The sequence below is a fragment of the Ciconia boyciana genome, chromosome 5, assembly GCF_034638445.1.
Source record: "Ciconia boyciana chromosome 5, ASM3463844v1, whole genome shotgun sequence".
NCBI classification, from domain to species: Eukaryota; Metazoa; Chordata; class Aves; order Ciconiiformes; family Ciconiidae; genus Ciconia; species Ciconia boyciana.
In genome coordinates this window covers 82,567,074-82,589,820 of record NC_132938.1, presented here as the reverse complement: position 1 = coordinate 82,589,820, position 22,747 = coordinate 82,567,074, and the positions used below count along the sequence as shown (strand labels likewise).

At 41.4% G+C, this 22,747-nt stretch overlaps 1 protein-coding gene across 14 annotated transcripts in view; it reads left to right on the top strand.

The window, feature by feature from the left end:
* The window catches only part of WRN (WRN RecQ like helicase), a 46,846-nt gene that overhangs the window by 6,030 nt on the left and 18,069 nt on the right, over positions 1-22,747 (top strand). For 9 of the 14 annotated variants that reach the window (XM_072862049.1, XM_072862046.1, XM_072862048.1 and 6 more), the window contains 18 exons: positions 1,810-1,958; positions 4,225-4,374; positions 6,349-6,418; positions 7,374-7,485; positions 8,061-8,475; positions 9,151-9,231; positions 10,437-10,581; positions 11,814-11,889; positions 12,921-12,988; positions 13,298-13,406; positions 15,109-15,177; positions 15,727-15,809; positions 16,970-17,076; positions 17,814-18,001; positions 18,913-19,090; positions 19,693-19,874; positions 21,194-21,295; positions 21,674-21,766. In XM_072862049.1, the coding sequence (XP_072718150.1) occupies positions 1,810-1,958; positions 4,225-4,374; positions 6,349-6,418; positions 7,374-7,485; positions 8,061-8,475; positions 9,151-9,231; positions 10,437-10,581; positions 11,814-11,889; positions 12,921-12,988; positions 13,298-13,406; positions 15,109-15,177; positions 15,727-15,809; positions 16,970-17,076; positions 17,814-18,001; positions 18,913-19,090; positions 19,693-19,874; positions 21,194-21,295; positions 21,674-21,766 (2,377 nt within the window). Of the gene's footprint in view, positions 1-1,809; positions 1,959-2,392; positions 2,552-4,224; positions 4,375-6,348; positions 6,419-7,373; positions 7,486-8,060; positions 8,476-9,150; positions 9,232-10,436; positions 10,582-11,813; positions 11,890-12,920; positions 12,989-13,297; positions 13,407-15,108; positions 15,178-15,726; positions 15,810-16,969; positions 17,077-17,813; positions 18,002-18,912; positions 19,091-19,692; positions 19,875-21,193; positions 21,296-21,673; positions 21,767-22,747 lie in introns of those variants that run through there. The other 5 variants (XM_072862054.1, XM_072862055.1, XM_072862052.1 and 2 more) reach the window with 4 other exon arrangements.

The window sequence follows — 22,747 nt, the reverse complement described above, 5'->3', positions numbered from 1 at the left end:
GAGAGAGGTGTCAACCTTTTTGCAGGAACTGCAGCCAATTTCGGCTTATTATGCGGAACACAGTTGATCTACAGAAATGTAGATGTTAGCAGAATTAGCCAGTTGCATAAGACTTTTTTGTTGGGGGGAAAAAAAAGCTTCTTCTGCAGGAGGAAAAGAGTGGAGAGTTTTTGGACTGTGTCTAAAGAACAAAAATTACATGCATTTATCAGGAAGATTCCTGATCACTTTTCATTTCTTACTCTCTTTTTCCTTATGGACTTCTAAGAATATGTGGCCTGTTTCTCAGATTGTAGCCTCTGTATAGTCCTGAACTTAGACCTTTTTAGGTCATGCAGTCACTTTTCTGGAAATGAGGTGGTGGAAATGGAACACAAGTCCTCTACTGGGAAGGTAGAGGTTTCAAAACCTTGAAGGTTTTCATGATGATGTTCTTAGGTGAAAATCATTTGTTCAGTAAGTCAGCTGCATATGTTGCAGGCTTTTATTCAGCTCAACTGTGTTTACCTCTGCAGAGGATTTTCCATATTGTGTTTTGGCTGAGGTGCTTTGGCAACTTTGTACTTTGTCTGCATCTCGCAGCACCAGGCTACTACAGTTTTGTGGGGTTTTTTTAACAGCAGTTTCCTAATGCTTTGAATTGGACCTGCAACTTCACAGTTGCTAAGATAGCTGTTTGAGGCTATAGTTGCAAAAGTGTCTGTATAATGTGTCAGTGGTAGCCATGAAAGTGTGGAGATAATTGTGTAAAAATAAAATCAGTGATGCAAAGTGACTGTTGAAGTCTATAGATAAGTGTTACAGTAGTGAAAAGGTGAAACTTGAAGTCGGAACCAAGCCAGATACCAAGCATTGTGCGTTTGTGCAATACTGTGTGTTTGTAGGTACTAGAATTACACTTGAGATGAATTCAGGGTATCCAGCTGTGGGTTCCTGAAGGTATGTATTTAAATAATTTGCTCTGAATTTTAAATGGAAACAAACACAGAGGGGAGAAAAAGGCTGCTTTTTTTTTCAAGTATGAAGTGTCTGTGGCTGTTGCCTCCTGTAGAAAACTAGATATGAAAGCTGCCTGTGTTTATTCAGTCCTGTAAACTTGAAAATACCCTTTGATCCAGGATTGTTGTGCCATCAGTTTGGGCTAAATCAAAATATAATTCTTAGCAGCTGTGTACATCCTTGAAGACTTTTTTCTTACTTACAAGATTGACTTGTCTGGGCTTGGCAGAGGATGTGGTTGGTGAATTCTGTTTTCCAAATGCTATTGTTGGACCAGCCCAGGGTTAGCACTGAGTATGCCTCCACAGAATCTGTTTTTCTGGTGATTGCCCATGCTGACTGTGTAAGCTGTTTCCTGAGAATGTGAAATAGCAAAAACCGGGAAGGAACAATGTGGAAAATAGTAAAATAATATTGCATTTGGTTTCATGAACATCCAATTCTGAGAATTGCAATATCTTTTGCAGTTAGAGGTTGCCTTTTTGTTATGTGATTTAATGATCAGTAAGACAAATGAAATAAGGTTGTTTAATTTTTTTACTGGAATCAATTGTTTTCAGATGCAGAATGCATTTGCATATTTAAAATATTTCATTCCTGCTTGTCTGCAGATGATGTGTTACAACCAATTGGTGTTTCCAGTCATTCCAGAGTACAAACAGTCCCATAAACAGAGCAACTTTGGGGGCTTTTCCTCTAAAAGCATAGGTTTTTGCAGATGGCCTTTTTGCTAGGATTTTGTCATTTCCATTAGACTTTCTGGTATCTTCCAGTATTTAGTTTCTCATGTTTGGGCTTAATCTATTTTAGGTTTTCCCAAGGGACTCAAAAGACTGCTCGAAGATGAAACAATTAAAAAGGTTGGCGTAGGAATTGAGGGAGATCAATGGAAGCTGATGAGTGACTTTGAAATCAAACTGAAGAGCTTTGTGGAGCTGGCTGACGTTGCTAATGAGAAAGTAAAACTTAAAACCTTTTTGTTGTGGGAGGGAATCTTGTTATTGTCCTATAGAAAAGGAGGCTTCCTTGTCTTCATAGGATTTCAATTCTGATTGCAAATGTATTTGTAGAATAAAGCAGAGATGTATTGTCACTTAGTTTTAAAAAGTTTTAAAAACTGTCAAAGTCTGCAGAACTACTGTCTTTCAGAGAGCCAGTTCTTAATGAACACTTGTCCTCTTTCAGGCCAATCACCATTTGCATTTACAAGATATGGCTTTATAATTCAGCTGCAGATGTATTTTCTTTACTTCTTAGAGTCGGAAATTGCCAGATGGTGTCAAGTTGAGGTTCTGCTGGCAATGGTGTACTTGTCCCAGCAGCGACTGAACCTTTAATGTAAGATGCAAGAAGTGCTGCGGAGGCAGTGAAGGACTGGTGCCTGTCTGAAGAGAGGCAGCCCTCCTGCCATGGCTTGCTTGGTGCTGGAAGGAAGCATCAAGGTCTTCCTTTAAGTCCTCCATGCAGAGGTGTTTGCCACATGATCCGGAGCCGTAGACATACCTTTGTTGCTGTGACTCTGAAGTTGGTGTTGCCTCTGCTCTCCAACAATGTGGGTGCAGTTTGCAGCGCCTGATGACCCATTGCTTAGAAGTAGTGTTGAATTTGGCGCACCCTGAATTTCAGTTGAGTTGGGTTTAGGTTAGATATCATTTAATGTAGGGATATCTGTGCCGTGTTATTAGGGAAGAGAGCAGAAGGTTCATTACCTTCCAAATCGTCCTGCCATTCTCATTTCTAGAGTGTCCCTTAAAATTTTTCTGTCTTTTTGTAAATGCGAAGCTTTTCCTTACCTGTACTCGCTCTCTCCATGCACTTCTTTCCTTCCGTGCATTTTTTTTTGTTTGGTAGGATAACAGCAACAACTGTAGTTTCCTGGTGGAGGACAGAGATTTATGCCCAGAAATAATACTACTTAGACCTTTCTCTCTTCTGTGCTTTATGTACCCTGTGTAATTACACCTCTTCCCCCCTCCCCCCCTGCCCTGTAATTTATTATCAGCATCTGGGGCAATGCTCTCCATATGAGCCACCTTGAGGTTTCAGTTCCTAGTGGGTTGGAAGGAGTACAAATTAAACTGTTTTGCTCAGGGAACAGGAGGAGCTATTTCTTTTCAGACTTGGAGTTTTTTAGTTCACCCCCCCTTTTTTAATCTGAGCATCCGACTCCAGGATAATTTGTTATGAGGATGAGCAATGTGATCTCTGATAGCAGCTTTAAAGTCTTCTGCTCAAGAGAAAACAAACCAAAAATAAACTTGAAAGTGAAACTTGAGAGAACAAAGCATAGGGTTATGTATAATGGCATAATGCAAGGGGGAGGGCTGGGGGAACCTAAAATGAACAGTTGGTAGGGTTTTTTCAATACTGGATTTAAGGGCATGAGCTGATAATGCCGTACTGCCAGTGTTGGACTTGACAGTTCCGCATGTTTTGAAAGCCCTCAAGTTGGAATAGCAGAAGGCTGTGCCTGTGAGTCCTGGATCCTTGGGGTCTGAAGGAAAGCTTCCGGAACTGGCTATTAAGACAATAGCATGTAGCAACTGTCATTGACAAGTACGATTACAAAAGCAATTGGAAACAGCAGTGTGGTGGGGTAACTTCCAGAGACTTCTGGTGAAGTGCTTCCCAGCACACTGAATAGTGGTTAGCATGGTCTGTAACTGCACTCTTTTGCTTGCGTTTGGTTTTGGACTTGCAAAAGATGATGAGACACTTAGAGGCAGACATTAATATTCCTGTGTTTATATTAAATTCCTGGTGTTTGATATTGACTTTCTCTAATTAGAAAGGCAAGTAATAGAAAAATCCTGGAGGAGAGAGGGTATGCTATTTAAATCTATGGCTTTACTTTATCAACTCAGACTACATTGAACAGATTTCCTATTTTTGGTAGTGTGACAATACCACCTCGCATTGCGTGGACTCATCTGGCCCTAATGCCATCTTTCCAGCTTGACGATGTAGGTATGTCCTCTAATAGTACAGTTTCAGGGCAGGGAAGCACAGCTTTCAAATGGCCAAACTACCTTGTAGTATGATGAGAGCAGAATTAGGCCTGGGGAACAGTTACTGCTTTGAGAAACCAGTTTGTTCTGACTAACCCAGAGCTCTTTGCTTCTAATGAGGGATTAAGTACGCTTTGCCCCTTGTAAGAATATGTTCTGCCATGTCCAATTGCTTTCCCCTTTAAACAAGTCCTCTGTTTTGTTTTTTTTTCCCCAGCTGAAGTGTAAGGAGATATGGAGTCTAAATGGTCTGGTAAAACACCTTTTTGGCAAGCAGCTTTTGAAGGATAAGTCTGTCCGCTGTAGTAACTGGGAAGAGTTTCCACTCAATGAGGAGCAAAAATTGTATGCGGCCACAGATGCTTATGTACGTACAGGAAGAGATCACCATTCCACCCGTATCAATAAATTCCTTCTCTAATGTGCTGTTAGGCATTAAAAACAGCAGCTTTCTGCTGCAGAATATAATGAATGTAGGAAGACTCTGAGGTCTGCTGTGGATATGGGATGCTTAAAGGTGGAAATACCACCAAGTAGGTTGCTGTCCAATTCCTTGTCTGTCTTAAGTTTTTAAACCTCGGCATTCATCCAGAGCTGCTTCATATCTTCTCTGTTGAAGATGGTGCTGCTTGTACCTGACTTGGTAACCTGTCTTGTTGCTGAGGTCGGTTGAAGAGGATATTGTGGTGAACGTTTCACATAGCAAATTGAATGTAGATGAAGAAAGAAACCCCATTCCACAGCAGCCTTGAGCCTCCCATGAGGTCCTCAGCTCTTAATGTTTCATGGTATTGCAAGATTTGCCTTTTTATTGAAGTCTGTTTGTGAAGCAGAGCTCCTGGAAGTTCTGCTGTGCTCTGAACGTGCCAAGTAACACAGGCACCAACAAGTATGCCTGAGGAGTGTCTGTCCGTTTTGGACTCACTTCAAGTTGTCACCTCAGGGAAGTGAGTTTTGATGGAGCAGTCGGCTGAATTTTATATCTGTCTGTATGGAGTAAGCCTAAATTCTTGCAGCGTATCCCACGTAGGTGTAACATGGCTGACGTGTATTTAAGGACAATGATCACTTAAGGAAGTGAAGAGTGGGTAATTTATTTTTTGGTTCCCTTGTTTGCAGGTATTCACTGTAGCTTGTTAGCACTTTTGGATGTGTTTTCTACTGGGGTTTTTGGTCATCTTTCTTGAGCTGCTTATGAACCAAAATCCTGCTAAATATAATATGTGAGATAAAATTAATAAGCAACTTTGAAGGAATACAACCTTCACCAGTGGCTAATACAGCAGAGCCACAGTATGGATTACCAAGAGGAGTAATTTAGTTGGATATGAATTTTTGCAGCTCTGAGAAGTTTCTGCTTTTTCACCATTTTGAAAATAATGTAGTTTTCCCGCAGTTCAGAGTTCTGTGAAGGGATTTACCAATATGCTGCTGGGTGCTGCCTGCTTCCTGGGAGAAAATTTTTCTTTATGGCAGCAAAACAAAATCCCCTCAGGCTTTTATTTCTTTGAGGTTAGATAGAGGAAGGGAAGTGGGACAAAGGGCTCTGTTTTCTTTTCTGACTCAGGAAACATTGCATATTTTCTAGTGTAGTTAAATGTTTAAACAGTGAACAGTTTAGCCACATGTTAAGACCCAGACCAGTAAGGATGGGAGCTCTATTTTTGGTGCCTGGTGCAGCTGCTGTAGCCAGCTCTTTCCAGGCAATGCCTCTTTCTCCCTGTGCTCTGTTCACCTGGCCTGCCTTTTGGAGCCTCACAGGAAAACACGAGGGAGTAACTTGTTTTTTTCTTTTTCCTCTTTAAGATGCTTTGGTTAACATGTGTAGCCTAATTAGCACATTCCTGGCTCTAGGCTGCATTTCCCTGTTAGAACTTATTATTCATATCAAGGGAAATATTAAGCACACAGAATCTATCTTAGTAGGCTCATAGCTATTCTCTTGGAGCACTACATAAAATGTGAATGAGGTGGAGCAGATGGTGAGACTGGGAGCAGAGTACTTGAAGCTCTCTGTTTGCAGAGAGCTTTTTAAGAGCTTGTTAACTTTATAAGATAGCCATGCTGGGATCTATATGAGAGTATCCACTACAATGTGGACCCCAAGTCAGGACTTTGCCTTTTGCAAAGCATTCTGTAAAACATAACCTGGTTGTCAGAACAATGCGCTAAGGCAGACCGTTGACCGTTCTACGGCATGGGCCAACAACTCAGAAATTCATGTTCATAATGTATTCGTGCTGTGGTTTGCTGGATTAATTCTGGGTTTTTTTGTTTAGTCTCTAAGATGTTGTTTTTCTGCAGGGTACTGAGTACTAACGTTTTTTCCTTTCTTTTGCAGGCTGGCTTCATCACTTATCAAAAACTGAAAAATATGAATAACAGTGACCGGAAATTTTTTTGTGTAAGAGGTAAATTATACATCAAACATACGGAATTTATTCAGTGTACAATTGAATATTTTATTTCCCAACAGGTTTTTCCATAGTATCTTTGTATCAGGATGATCTGGCTTCTTGGTGATTAGAGATCGCTTCCAGACAGAGCAGACTGTAAAGGCTCTTAGATGACCTGGGTTACCATACTGTGTAACTATTTTCCATAATGATGTAGGAATGCAGTCTTGGTATGTTGTTTCTGCTGTATACAGAGATGGGAAGAATTCCTGCTGTTGTTCCAGTTTGTTTATGGAAACACTTCAGTGAGTTAATTTCAATTCTGCTGATGCAGGGACAAAAATCTAGTTTAAGAAGAAATAAGACCGTAAAAGAACCCACGTTATGAAGTAGTGCTTTTCTTGAGGTGTATAAATAGTACTCAGATTTTTTAGAGCAGCTTAGCATTATTTACTTGATTAGAAAAGTGATTCTAAAATCTTAGTTTTTGTTCAGTTCTGTGCTTCATAAGGCAAGTTAAGTATTGCATGTAGCTTATGGTTGAAAAAGGATCTGGGGCGAGTTTGTTTCCTTTTTGTACTGGCTGAATTTTACTTTTGTGTCAAAGGCAGAAGTGGCAGTGCTATCCCCTTAATATGAAGTGCAATTTTTTGCCTTTGGTTTAGTCAGCATATCTGTGTTAGGAGCTCTTTTCTGGAAGCTGGAGGGTATACTGGGGAAGGATCACTTTGTAACGGTCCTGTTCTGTATCCTTTTTCCGTGAGCATGTGTAACAGGCCACTGGAAGAGATGCAGTGCTGAAGTACCTGGAAGCTTGGCCTGATTCTGTGTACTTGATTTTTAAGCACTGGGAAAGGCTGTCTTATCAGCTGTAGATCTTGTAGAAATGCAGTTACTCGAATGAAACTTACTTGCGTATAGGTGTTAGACCTCAATTATTGTGAAATAACTCTGATGGCACTTCCTATAGATGACATGTTGTCAGAGGGTGTGAAGGAGCGCTTGACTTCGCTAGCTGAACAGATAACGGACCTGGCTTCTCGCATCCCTGACTCTTCTGGACAACTTGAAAATTTGCAGAGGTTAGATTTTTGCTAGCCTGTCTCTACTTTACCTGTAAGGTCCGTGTTTTCTTCTTGATCCCTGAGGTCTCACGCACCAAAATACATGTGTGTTAACAGCTGTTTCTTATCTGTGTCCTTTTCCAAGAAAATAAAGCACGGTACACTTGATGGGAAAATACTGTCTTTATATGTAGGAACATAGCTTTCCACTGGTCTAATTGCAGTGGGTTTGACACTGAACTTTGCTCAATCTGTTCCTTCTTGCTGAAGTGCACGGCAAGACCTTCTTTCATAAGTACTTGCGACTCTGGCATGACTAGAAGTCTGGAGACTTGATACAAGTGTGGCAGCAATACCACAAAAGAGTGTTTGGAGAGTTCTTATAGGTTTTCTTCAGTATAAAGAAATTTAAGTTTCTTCTCACAGAAGTGGAATGCCAACTGCATATTAGTGATGAGCCTTTATATGTGAAGCTTTGGGCAAACTATCTGGAGCAACAGACTACTCTAGAATCCTTAGTTCAGCTTGTGGCTAAGATGTATGTAGTAACCGTCTTCATAATTTTGGTTTAACTTTCTTGTTTTACCTTCTAGGGCTGCAGAAATACTAGATGACTTATCAGAGAATGTAAATACCTTAAGAAGCACGCTGTTTGGTTCAGGTTCCCCTTCTGTACTGGAGAGGAGCTGTGGTGCAACTCCAACAAATCTTGAAGCGGAGTCAGCAATTGTTGAAGCACAAAAAGACGAAATGCCTGAATTTGCTGACCAACTTAAAGGTGACTTCAACATCTGCTCTGATGCTACACTAGCTGGCCTCTGGGAGGGAGACGGTAACGAAGAAGAGGCAGAGAGAGGTAACGCTGTTGCGGAAGATGGGACTGCAGCAGCCAGCCCTAAGGACAAAGCAGACAGAGATGACTTCATGTCACTAGACATTACTGAGCAAGAACTTCAGATCTTGGAACGTCAGGCTGCAGGAGAATTGGTCAGCGAAGCTGCGCCTGAGGTAATGAGAAAAGCCCTTGTTAATCATGGATGCTCAGCAGAGGAAGTGATCTCATCTTTAATTTCCCCCAAGATTTTAACAAGTTCTATTCCTGAGAGAATATTAAGGTGGGCTGGAAGAAGGGCTCAGTCTGGAAAATATTTGTGGAGGTAGTCAAGCACTGACTGCTCTTCAGTCATGTGGTTGGAAGGATTAGTACTGAATACAGAAGCTCTAGATAGTCTGAGTAGTTTTCCTCTTTCAGTTGCTAATAAGTTATTAAAGAATTTTTTGTAGCATGGGGACAAATTCTGCACTCGAGCGTATCCAACTTGGTCATGAATAAAAAGCAGATCTTTTTCTAAGGGATCTGTAAATAGCAGTCCTTCTAGTGACTGCTGAATGTGGATTGATGCCTCTTAAATCAGATTGTAATTGCCTTATGTTCCAAGTTTTTCCACACATCTGGTGATATGACTGTTTTTGTCTCTTACTACAGGGCCTTCTTATGTTCTAATATTTTTCAGATTTCTTTTTTAATGGGCAGGCTTCAGAGCTGAATGTTGAGCTTAGTTATTTTTGGTAAGAAGTAAGAGCATACAGAGAAACGGTTTACAGTATGTACAGAAGGTTGAAAGCTTGTGGGTAAAATAGAAATAACTTTGCTGATAAGAAGAAAATAATTTTGTTTCTTAGGAGGCATGCTCCACAGACAACGAACGAAATATTTCCTGTGTCATTGAAAGCGATGAAGAACTAGAAATGGAGATGCTTAAAGTGAGTGCCTCAGGGTTTTCTTTTTCAGTTTTTTTAGTAATGATGATGCTCTCGGGTCACAGTGGAGCATAGTGTAGTTGAGGGGAGGGAATATGAAGCAAAATGGCGTTGCTTACAGAAGACAGATGAATGTGTGGATACCTAAAGAATTCTGTTTACTGGTGTTAGACTTCAGTATCGCTTGCATCCTGCTGCATCTTGACTATACCAGCTTGGACTTGGTCCACCCACTTACTGCATTTGTGTAGATTATAATTCGTAAACGGATTTGCTCCAAGTGTCATGCATTCAAACCCTTGTCCAAAGGATTGAGCTGACCAGGCGGCTTGCGTGCTGCAGATGCTGCTAACCTGGGCTGTAGGTCAAATGGCTTTGTAGCCATGTTTTGCAGGCCTCTTCTAAAGTGTTTTTACTAGTATAACTTGTATTTCCTGAAAAGACGATTTAGATGTTGTCTTATTTTTCTTTACCTTGGCTTTTTTCCTGATCCCCCAGAGTGCTATATGCATTTTGAGTCAAGTGGCTGAACACTTCCACCAGAGCAGTCACAAGTGTTTGTGTGCTTGTGCACCTGTGAAGGTTGAGTGTGTTGCTTACAGCTAAGTAGGAAGCAAGACTCAAAGATCTGGGGGAAAAAAATAGAATTTTTTTTTCTAGGGAAGGACCAGGTCTCTTCTGGATGGTTCTCAGTGCTGCATGTCAATCTTCCATAAATGCAGTTTTGGTCAAAAAAAGCTAACTTGAGTAGAAGGGGTTTAGTTAGTGTTCCTCTTGAGTACCATGTTTTGGAAACAATGAGTGTAACATGACATTGGGGTCCCATCCTTTGTTTTTTGTGACTAGCCTCCTAAGTCACTTCTCAGTGTAACTTGTGCCTTCATCTAGTTGAAAGTCAAAAAAAACCAACCCAAAACCCCAACCACTCGTTTTATAAAATAGATTTTAATGTCTTCAAAATCTCAAAGACCTTTTTGCAAAGAAGAAACAAAAGCCATTGTAACAGTACCCAGGAAAGGGCTCATGGAGTTTGAATGCTACTGATAATGTAGTTTGACCGTTGTGCTTTTCTTTGCGCTGTGTGCCAATAGATCTAAGTTATGCCATAAGCAGATTAAAACTCATGTGTCCGTATATCATATTACCTCAGACGTGCATCGTATCTACCCTTTCATGCTCTGAAATAACATTTTCTCCTGACTTGTCAGTCTTTAGAAGATGTAGACGATTCCAAAGGAGTTTTAACTGAAACTGAGTCCAATAAAGCCAGGAAAACTCCTGACACAGAATTGAATGTTGCACCAGATGGTGATGAAGATGAAGGCATTGAGGAAGAGGAGGAGGAATGTCTGGGTATGTTTTAAATTACAACACACAATAAAAATTATCTGCTGTCTATAGAAGCAGGGGTGGAAGCCCAGCGACATCTTGTGCTTGGTTTCGTAAAGCAGAAAGTCAAGTTCATCTGGGTTTCGAAAGGATTACTTCTCTGTTTGTCATGGTGAAAATCTAAAGGTGTCCTTGGCAAAACGTAGTTGACTCTTGCCATGATCAGTAGATGTTACCTATGCTTAATGGGACTAAAACTGATCTGGGGACGTGGAGGTCATGTGGAATTGAGGAGACCTATTCAGAACCCAGCAGAGGGGAAGATGGTACCTCCACTAAGTGCTTTTGTGCTCTTGTTGTATACTGCTGCTTCATGGTAGAATTCTTAGGAAATTCTGGCTTGGGGGTGATCTTGACCTAATGCTTTGGAGCTGGCCCTGTGGAGACAAATCAAATGGGGGCAAAGAGGCTGAAATGCAAGGTTAAATACAGCTTGGCTTGTTTGGGCCATCACTGTGTGAAAGTTTCCTTCCCTGGTTGTGTAAGTTAGACTGTGGACCTTGTCGCTGAAAGTAACAGCATCAGCCAGGAGAAGAGCTGCCTGCTTCTTCCAAGCAGAACGTGGGCTGCTAGGTGGGGATGGATGAGTTAATTGTTTCTTTGTTGAGTTCATCTCTCTAAACAGTAGCCAGACAGGCTGTTACAGGGCATGTGTGCTTGCCGAAGAGACAAAAACTAGGTGGAAATGTCATGCTTTCTATTGCTGAATGGTCATTATAGATTTCAACAGACATCTTGAATATTTTTCTTCAGTGTTCACAGCAAGATCGGGATCCCCTTGTATGTCATTTTTGGACTGTGACTTTGTGAGCAACTTGCAGTGCCGGGTATTGATTAGTGTAACTTCAGTAGGGTCTTTAAAAGCATGCTTAGTAAAACAGCTCTAGTACCTCATCTGAACACGTTCCAAATAACGCGGCTATGCATTAGGATACCTATTGCTTTATGATCTCGTTAATCAAGCCATACTTTCTCCTCCTCATACAGAGTCTGAGGAGCCTGTTTGCTTTTTTTAATCCTTTATTCTGGCCCATAAATATGTTTAGAGTTTGATATCTCTCTTTTCACTGGAGCTGCCCAGATCCTAGGCCCATGGCATCACTAACCATGAGCAGACTGTTGTTTGTCAAGACAGTGCTTTGTCATCCTAAAATTTTAATCACAATGAGGTTTTTTCCTTCTCTTTCCCACTAAAGATCCATTGCTGCCAGTACCTAGTGAAAGCCACATTGCGTGTCTGAAGACCTATTTTGGGCATTCTTCTTTTAAACCGTAAGTATATTTTCTGTTAAAATGTACACTCAGGGTTTCATTTTCTTTTCATTCTTTCAACTGGGATGTTTTTTTTAATTACTACTTAATTTAAAAAACCCTGACAAACTAGGACCTGTGCAAAATCCCTAGGAAAAGAAAAGCAGCCTTTGCTACAACAAGATGTCAAAATAAATCTTATGGAGTGTTAACCACAATATTGTAGTATTATAGTAGAGGATGAGTTTCTTGACTCTTCTGATGGCATACCTGCTGGGATGGAAGCTTTATTGTATCAGGCCTAGTTAAGGCGTGTTAAACAGTGAGTAACAAACTGCACAGGTGTTAGTCTCTGTATGATAAACTTCCTTAGTCTGGTTATCCTTTGTATGTGGCTCTAGTTAAGGAGAGACAGGCTTCTGTCTGGTACAGCATAATCTCAATGCAGTGTGTGCTTATGTATGCAAGCATTGCTGTTACAGTTTTTAAGTTCAATGGGAATGGGATGAAATCTTCCTGGATGATTGGTGGCGGGCTGCTTTCTGTGCAAGACACAGCCTAAGAGCAACACTTTGGGGGGGAAGCTGTTTTACTCAATTTAAATATTTGGTAAACTTTTAGAAACAGGGGCGAGGGGATTTTTTCATTGACTGCACAAGTCAGGTACACTTGAGACCACAAAAAGATGACAATTGTTTGGCAAAATCAAGGTCCTGTTTAGAATTTCTTGTGTTAAAGATAACTGTAGTTTTCACAGTGTTTGTGCATCAGTTATTAACATATGGGAGACACAGGGCAGCTTTTTTTACCTTCTGTGAATGACTGCATCAAATGTTTCTTGCCTTAGTCCTGTTAGACATCCCCCCTGTAACACTGGTGGGACTACCTGCAGCAGTTGGAGTGTTTGAGTGGTTGCAGTGTGCAAAGACAACACTCTAAGGCTGCTGGAAGGGTTTCTTTAACCTGAAATTCAACTGAGTATGCAGTTTCACAAAATTTACATATTATGTGTGGTGACAAAAATAAAATATTTGCCGTTGTTTAATTTAAAGGGTCCAGTGGAAAGTGATCAATTCTGTTTTAGAAGACAGAAGAGATAATCTTGTTGTCATGGCAACTGGTAAGTTACCTTTACATCATAAGAAGCAACAAAAAATCTTTTCCTTTTTGGGGAGAGTAGGACTCAAACTTGGAGACTGTTCATGTGGCTCATATGAGCAGGGTGCCCCGACTGAGACTGCTTTCTGTCCTAGCCTTTGTCACTGACCTTGGTGTAGAGAGGGGTATTGAATGGATGTTGACCATATTTATCTTGCATCTTTGTTCCTCTACTAGCAGAACAAACACCACTTGGGGGGGGGGGGGGCTCAACAAGATGTTACAGCTGCATAGAAAGCATGATGTTTCACTTCTGCCTTTTTTCTTTAAGGCTATGGAAAAAGCTTGTGCTACCAGTTTCCTCCTGTTTACACTGGATATACAGCAATTGTCATCTGTCCTCTTATCTCCTTGATGGAGGACCAGGTGCTGCAGCTGACGTAAGTAATGCAGTAGTAACAAGCTGCTGCTGTATTGCCTGTGGAAACCCATGGATTCTGCTTGTGGCATATCTTGGTGTTTAAGGTTGCAGCTTCGTACAGCAAGCTGTTTGTGTGTCAGCTGCAAAGCATATGTTTCTCAAGGAACACAGGCAAACTGTTTAAATAGTCTACGATCACTGGGTTTGCCAGTTAGGTGAACTGTAGGCTGAATTTGCAAAGGATCTGTGCTGGTGGGTGGTTCCTGAAGGTGGGTCCTTCTCAAGTATTTCTAGATTCACAGGCCCTTTTTGCACAGACCAAACTGATGGAGGAGCTTCACAGGCTGTTTCAGCTGGTGAGAGTTATGTCAATTTGGTAGGGCTTCCTTTGGGTCTGAGAAGTAACATCTGAATGACATACAGCTGGAAGCTGTAGGCCATTCAGATCAAAGTTATGGCACAGACTTCTAAGATAGACAGTGTAGTAGGTCTCCCAACACCTGGCCTTTTCACTTCTTAAAAGGTCTGATGGGAGAACTGCTGGGTGACACTGAATCGCTCTTACACGAGCAGGTATAGGTGTTACCAAGATAAATCTCTTTGATTTTAATACCTGATAATGCTTTCTCTCTGCGTCCTTGCTTTCTGTTATAATAGCTATTCACTTCTGACATTTTTTCATTTAAGCTGTGGGAAATCGTGCTGGGTTGTCTAGTTCATTCCTGCTTTGTCCAACTTAGAAAGAACGGGTCTTTTGTGAAAGAGGGGATATGAAGATTTTTTTTGAAGTAAGGAACATCAATTATGTCTGGTATTTTCTGCTGCACCTCACGACTGCGTGCAGATGAATGGCTGGACAGCCTAAGCTGGCTTTATAGCCAGCTCCTAGACTAAGTATTAATCAGCAGGGTGTCTATATGTATTCAGCTGCTTCTTTGGCTTTTATACTGTTTTCCTCAGTGGAAAGGGTTTATTCACTACCTTCTCAGTGGGTCATTCATTTTGAAGGCTGAGGAGACTGAATTTCGACAACCTAATGCGATTCAGTAATTTTTGTCATCTGGGTGCAGTTCTGCCAAGGACGGAAACACGGAGGAATGAGGGGGAAGAAGCTATTGAAACAAAGGGCTGTAATAAAATGCAGTATATCACCGAGTTAAGAGGACAGGGGTTGTGGGGTCCTGAAAGAGGTCAAATATGGAGTGGCTGAGCTGGTAAGTGGTAATTATTGAATCTGTTGTTAAAAAGCAGCCACCTGATTGGAAATTAGCAGATGCAGCACCAGTAGCTCACAAAAGATTGAAAGGCGAGGCAAAAAATTGCAAGCTAGTAAGGCTTACATTCAAATGTGATGAACTGCATAAGATAATAGCTAAATAAAATATACTTACTGTATTTTCTTCTTTTGGATGTTTTATTAGTAAGGTTAGCTTTTGTGCAAGGAGAAGGGTCTTTATTTTTCCGATTGCTTGCTGCACTAATCAAGTGTGTGTGGTGTGGGGGACAGCTGGAGGGGAAGTGGAAGAGCATGTGGGTGGCAGGAATAGTCAGTGACCGCTCGTGCTTTTTCAAAAGGTTTTTCCCCACAAAGATCCTTGGAAGAAAGTAGTCTCTGACCTGGCAGCTTGAACTTCCTTTAGGAAGTGCTGGCATGGGCTCAAAGCCAAGGCAGAAAGCATTGAGAGTGAATCTGTTCATGACTGTGCTTTTTATTTCTGCAGAATGTCAGGAATACCAGCTTGCTTGCTTGGTTCGGCTCAGTCGAAAAACATCAAAGAATGTGTCAAAGAGTAAGTCTTAGATGAGCTTTCTGGCACTGCGGGTTCTGACGTAGGTGTATTTGAGAGGTATGATGTCTCCCTGATCTGTCATCACTGAAACTCTTGATTCTGGCTCAGACCTGGAGCCTGGCAGTCAGGGATATTGCTTGCGTTCAACCAGGCTGAGCGCGTGGGAGGCTATAGCCACCCTCTTGTGTCCTCTGGCTGGGGAGATGGGGCTTGTTGACTCAGCTTTATGTAGCGATTTATACGTGATTTACACAGGTCTTAGACCTCTATTTGTCACCAAGTCATTGCAACAGTCCCTTCTTGTTCCGAAGGCTAGTAAGTTTCTCTGCTGGTTTTCCTTTTCCTGTGATGCTGTGTAGTGTCTTGCTTTCATACTCTTCTGCAATGCTTTCTGCGGTCTTCACTTCCTCTTGTTCCTTATCCAGAAGTCTGTACTTGTTCTCATTTCCATCTTCTAGACAATCATGGTTTTGTTTCATTTGGTTGAGTTGTCTCAATGTCTGGCTGGGTTTTTTCCTTCTGTGATGGTGTATTTTCTTGATGTTTCAGGGGTCAGTACAGAGTCATATATATGACTCCAGAGTTTTGTTCGGGAAACTTGAATTTACTTCAGGATCTTGACCGAAGTATTGGTAAGTTGGGGATAAGGTTGTGCATGCATTGGCAGGCAGCTTAAATTCATAATTATGTTTAAAACTTTTTAATGCTTGAACATTTTTAACCAGTTTCTTACCACTAGTGAGCTCAGAGGCTAGTGTAGTGAGTGCCAATAAATGATATCAGAAGATCCTGTCACTGATGGAAAAAAATGTGAGTAGTGTCTTTAGCGTGGTCTTGGCATGGGAATGACAGACAAGTTACTGGGAACAGAGGTGCTAAAACACGAATCTTTAAATCACAGGAAGTGAAATGTATATCACTAAATATTTTAGCCTTTTAAGTATTCTAATGTCTCTGATCTTCCTCAGAATCTAACAATGAAATTGTGTTTTGAAACACTTAAAAATTCTCCTTTCATCCAAGATGATGCAGCTGATGCATCTTTTATAGGAGGGTAAATTCAAGGCATATTAACTCCAAGAATTGTTTTCACTAAGGAACTGAGTTTCTAGTGCTGTAGACAGGGAGGACTATCTAGGGAGCAGATGAGCCATCTGAATTTTTGGAGTCCTGAGAAGCTGTATGCTTGGCCTCTGTGACACTAGCGTGCTTTGAACATGCAGATTAGAATGGGATATCTGTACTCAAGTTGAGGGTGTTTTCCAATTCAGAAAAGGTAAGGTTATTTTCCGGGGGCATCTTTAACCCCTCTCCCCTCATATTTTTCTGGCCTTTCACTTATCTCTTCAGTGCAGACCTCAGACACTCAAGCTTTGTTTTACAATCCAGAAAATAAGACACTAAAATAATGACATCTGTAATCAGCATTTGTGAGTATAGCTAAGGAAGTCTGGGGAGGGGGGGGGGTGGGAAAAGGTCCTGTCAGAGGTAGCTCAAGATTTTGACCCATTGTGAGGGATGATGGAGATTTGGAGCTTTGAGAAGAAAGCAGAGATGGTGCTGGGGGAGCCTGTAAAAGCTCTTAGGCCTTTTAACAAGAGGCCATTATAAAAATGGGCTTGGGGAGTCGGTACAGCAGAAGGCATCCTAGAAACAAAAAACGAAGCAGACTGCTGGTGCCTTCTCAGGAAAGCTTGAAATTGAGCAGAATGGGGTGTTTGTGTTTTGTCACTTCCCACTTTGGTTTGTTGGTCTTGTTAATGTGTCCATGCTGTGGTTTTGTGCCCACCAGGTGTTACCCTCATAGCTGTTGATGAAGCTCATTGCATTTCTGAGTGGGGCCATGACTTCAGAAATTCCTTTAGAAGTTTAGGCTCACTAAAGAAGGCTCTGCCATCGGTGAGGTTTTGATACATTTGATTTCTAATATAAGAGAAGGATACTGTCTCATTTTATATGATAGTTTGAAATATCAGTCTTTTGATGTTGCTCTTTGGGTGTACTTACCATGCTGTTTTGGAGTTCGTGCAGTCCCTGTCAGTGACTGAGCTTTGTGGGTTTTTTCCACATACTTAAACGAAGGATATTCTGAACCTGGTCTACCAGAAACTTCTGAAAATTAAATTTGTTGGATCCCTGTGCTGGGGAAGATGATGTCCCTAAGCTTCTGGTTTAATATTGAGGGATTTTTTTTTAAACTGTCTGGCTGAGTGGCTTCTAAGAGCATGCAACTGTAATTTCTAGATGCTCCTCAAGCATTTATTGCATAAGCTCAGAAATTTAGACCTGAACTTTACATGCTCTTGTTGGAACTTTCATCCTATATTCCTGAAATTTAGCTAACTGCATCAGAAAATTACTATGGACTTATTGAAGATGTAACTAAAGAAAACATGCATTCAGAATAGAACCCTATATTTCAACGGTGTTCTGTCCCTGTCTGCTCTCCTGAACAGTGTAGACCAAAGCTCTAGGAAGCTAAACATTAACTGTATTTTTAAATGGCTGAGCTGATCCAGTGATCGTAAATAGATTAAAGTGCCTGTGTACATGCTATTTCAGTTTTGACTTGTGATTTTTTGCATGAAAAAAAAGAATGAGAGGGCTCAGACTTTTTTTTCTGCTTTTCACTGCAGGTTCCAATTGTTGCTTTAACTGCGACTGCAAGTCCATTGATTAGAGAAGACATAGTAAATTGTCTGAACCTGAAGAATCCCCAGGTCATGTGTACTAGTTTTGACAGACCTAACCTGTACTTAGAAGTTGGACGGCAAAGTGGACACATCCTTAGGGATTTGAAGCAGTTCCTTACTAGGAAAGGAAGGTAAGGATATAAGTCTGTTTTCGCTGATCCCTCCGATATACTTTGGTATTTTGGAGTTTTGGTAGCATGTACTAAGAATTGGTAGCAGTCTTAAACTGATTTGGTGAGGAGAAGCCTGGGCTTTCTCTGTAGCTTCGCTCTGATATCATGCTAGTCGCTTGTTATGTCGTATCCTGCGTTGTTGTGCCCACGCCTCTCTCCCAGTTTAAAAAAAGGCTTTTGGGGCAAGGAGCAATGGACTCCTGCTGTTTGCATGTTGCTAACTTAAGGATCTTCAGGATCATTTGATCCTCAGGGGACCTGCTGACATTGTAGCAATTTGAATAATTATGATGGATTGGGTAGTGAGTAACTTTCCAAACAGTATCGTACAAAATGTGTGTGAGTCCGTTACAAATCTGTGGGAAGATTATTTTTTTAATAAAGCTAATCTGAGCAGAAGAATTGCAGTCCTTTTCTGTTAGCGGACCCGGTGGTGTACCCATTCTGGGCCCTGTTCTTCTCCTTGTCGCAAGCTACGGTGTGTGCCTCTACGACAATATAACTGAATTTCTCATTGCTCATTTGTACCTTGTTAAGTAAATGTAGACCTTCCAAAAGTGACAGCTGTAAGAGCCTGGTTCCTGATGATTTTAAGGAAATTGGGAGGCCTTGTCGTGCTGCTTCTACAGAGACCAAAGTCTTCTGTGTTTTGCAAAATAAACTTAAGAGCACCAAGTAACTGCCAAGTCCATTTTTCCAAAGGACAGACCATTTGTGTACAAGTGGACCAGTTAAAAATCTGTTTCTAAATCCCCAAGAAGATGAACTGCTGGAAAAGCTAGGTTGCTTTTCAACTAGGTTCGGTCGGACTTTTTGCAGAAGGGTGGCTGCTTCTGTTCTGTGTCTTTACATGTTGCTGCTATTTATAGCACTTCTGCATATGAGTTTGAAGGCCCCACTATCATCTACTGCCCTTCAAGAAAGGCCACCGAACAAGTTGTGGCTGAATTGATTAAGCTCAATGTGGCCTGTGGTGCATACCATGCTGGTATGGGAATCGGACGAAGGAGAGACACCCATCACCAGTTCATGAGGGATGAAATTCAGGTATGTAGGAAGTGAAGTCCACTCTGTCCTATTTATAATTGCAGAGTTTCCGGTAGAGGAAAATGTGGGAATATCAGCATGTGTTGCCCAATTGCTCTGTCCCCAGTTCTGGGCAAAGAAATTGCTGGTCTATGCTGACAGTGATAGGATTCCTGGCTTATGTTTCAAATTCTTTTAGTAAGTCTGTTAAAAATGCATAGCATCTGAGGAAAAGAGTGGTAGCTGGAACAGCATCATCACAAGGTCTGTGAGGTGCTTTCTTCCTCCTGCAGCTAAGCAGGCTAAGAGTTATCCTGGGACTTCTTGTGTTCCTCTTCACCATAGTTTTCTGTGCCTTTTGTTTGAAAATAACTGCTTGAAAGCACTCTAGCATTTGCCACGACACCTCATCGCTCTCATGTTTAGAATTCTATGCTCATGCTCTGACCAAAATCGGACTTCACAACAGTACTGTGGAAGTAAAGTGTGAATTTGAAGCTATTGTAATTTAGGCTGAAGTTTGAGTCTGTAGCAAAAAGTTGTCACCGAGTTTGTGAGCATTAATCCAGGCATATTCTTGATGCTCATTTCAAAACATCCAGCATGTGGCTCCTGTTTTGTAGTGTGTTGTGGCTACAGTGGCATTTGGAATGGGCATCAATAAAGCAGATATCCGGATGGTTATTCATTACGGTGCCCCTAAGGAAATGGAATCCTATTATCAAGAAATTGGGAGAGCTGGTCGCGATGGGCTTCCTGCTTCTTGTCATGTCTTGTGGACTGCGGCAGACTTGGCTTTTAACAGGTAAATGACTGAAGACAACTGCTTTGACACAGGTAGCCAAAACATACCAAAAGAAAGAGGACTAGGGTGGGTTTGGTTGAAATTGTGATTTATGTTTCAGAAAGGTTCCAAGTCCTTTCCTGCATACGCACAGTGCTAAGCATGCTCTACTTCTTCTAGAAGATAATGCACAAGTGCACTAATGTTGATGAGTTGGTCCTTGTTCCAGTTCTCCTTCCTGAAGATGCTTTGCAAGGCAGGCAGTGATAAAACCTGGTCACTTGTCTTGTAAATCATCTGACCTGGTTTTGGACCTGTCTGACCTGGTTTTAGACCCATCATTACCCCTTAAGAATGCTGATGCTGTAGAATCACTTTTTTCTCTCCACTATCTAGATGTCTAAAGGGAGAAATGCATAATTTTTTTTTCTTCTGGGTGGGGGAGTCCTAGTTGCAGAGGTCTCCTCTTAACTTTGTCCATAGCTGGTTTAGGACCACAGAAATGTCTGAACTCTGTCATTTGGACTTGTGTCAGCAGACTGCCAGAGTCTGTGAAACCATATACTTCCCTGCTCTTTTTTTTTTCCCCAGGCAGGCAGCAACTTGCTTAGCTTGACCTTGAGCTGCAGTGGTGTAGCTGTGTTAATGTGGTGCCCAACACCTGCAGTATTGGCTTGTTTTCCATGCTGTGTGGCACAGTGAGGGCGGTGCAGATGGTTGCTCAGGTTTTGCTCGTGCAGCAGCTCAGAGCATGGGCAGAGTGAGTGCTCCATACACCCATTGAGTACTCTCATGGTATTGTCTCAGTTGGATGATTCCAGTGACTACTATAAAGGATATTAAACTAGGCAACACGTAATGTGTCCTAACATGCCACCCCCAAATTTCTTAAAAGAAGGGTGTTGATATCTTAGCATATTTTGTCATCTGGCAGTGACATAAATGAGAACTTCACAGAGATTGTCTGGAAAACCAGAGACTGAGGGAAATTACCCTCTTTCAGTGCCCTTTGCCCTTGGTTCCCTGCTCTGTGCCTTCTGATGTGGACTTCTGAAGCTTAGTAGCTTGTGGGGTTGGAAGAAGCTCTGTGTCTCTCCTTCTGCCCTGTTTAGACTAACTGTCACATGTAGAGGAATAAGAATAAGGTGCTCTTCTGAGTGTGCCCTGTAAGGATCAAGACTGTGGAGTAACAGGCAGGCAGTTTGGGTCTGGTTTTAGTAGGACTTTTTTTCCCCGAGCTGTTTCTGGTGAATTTGACTGAGGTATATTTCATTTTTGGTGTGGGACATGGGAAGAGTGGTCTGTATTTAAGGCTCTTTATTTTTCCTTTTGACTGACAGACATCTTCTAAGTGAGATACGCAATGAAAAGTTCCGGTTGTACAAACTGAAGATGTTGGAAAAAATGGAGAAGTACCTTGTGTCAAATAGCTGCAGGAGGAAGTGAGTACTGGAATCTATTTAATGCTTTATGTCCTTTCAGTCAGCTGTGATGAGAGCCATTGCGACTTGGTCACAACTGGAGTTTGTAACCAGAAGGCATCTTATACCCATAATGTGTTCTGCAAGCATGTTTTAGATTAAAAAGCAGTATCAAAAAATACAGCCTTCCACATACTTATACATCTACATCAAGTGTTTCCTTATTTACTTTAAAAAAAAAAGAAACAAAACAAACCTTTTTCTTTAGAGGAATCCAGGTCAAATAATTGGCTCCCCAGTGAATTAATTAATGATGCTGACTTCAACTCTGTTTTCCGCAATAAATTCAAAGTGTAAATTCTTGGTCTTTGATTTAATTCCCTATATTCCCTTGGGTAGAATCATCCTGTCTCATTTTGAAGACCAACAGCTCCGAAAGGTTTCCTCTGGCATCATGGGCACAGAAGAATGCTGTGATAATTGCAGGTCTAGGTAAGCTTTCTTCCCTGCAGACTGATACAAGAGGTTACATTCTCTCAGGCTGACTCGCAAGGCAAATGATCTAAAAGAACTGACTTTTTATGCATCTGACCTTGCAGGTGTTCAGCCTGAAGTGTATCTTTGAACAACTGCCTCTAACCTTCTCCTAAACAGTTAAGCAAGCCATGAGGCAGCTTATAAGCTCTAAATTAGGCCGTGGGAAAGCCTGTAAACACACTATGGTCACAGTTCCTAAAAGGGTTTAGAGCAATGCTCTTAGACTGTGAAATACACTTTTGTTCATCAGTTTAAGTCCTGCTAGGTAATTAATCCCAAAAGAAAACACCTGCAAGTGGAGTGTGATACCATGTGTCTAAGGTGAAGTTGCCCTGAGTGTTAAGGGAGCTGTTCTCCTGTTAGAGCGTGTGCTGACATATGTTCTTTACAGCACTGCTAATAATCTCATAAATGTGCTGAAGGGAAGCCCGGGGGTCAGTAGTCACACAGGTGTGAGCAAGGAACGCCTTCCTCGGTTTCTCCTGTGTGCATGTACGCGCTTTCCCTGAAGTTATAATAAAGGATTCCTTGTTCTTGCTGGTAGCCTGACGCTTCCTGATCAGAGACAAGATGTTATGCTGTGTTTGCTTTCTGGAAAAATGTTATCAACTCAGCTGTGTTTACTGTGTGCTCAAGGATTAAGAAATCTTTGCCTGGCCTCTACTAAAACTAACCAAGAAGAGAATTTGAGAGATCATAATTTCAATATTTGCGGTCACACTGCTGTGCCAGTAAAGATGGATGTAATGAATTTGTGTTGCTAAACTGAAATCACCTGAAATAGATAATTGTCCTTTTTCTCCTCCTTAGAAGTGATTTGTGCCAATAATTTTTTGATGGGTTCTTCCAGTCAGTAATAAATGCATTAACAAACCCTAGAAAATGTTTGATGGGGTTGATATTTCCTTCTGTTTTTTTCCCCCTTTGTTCTATTAA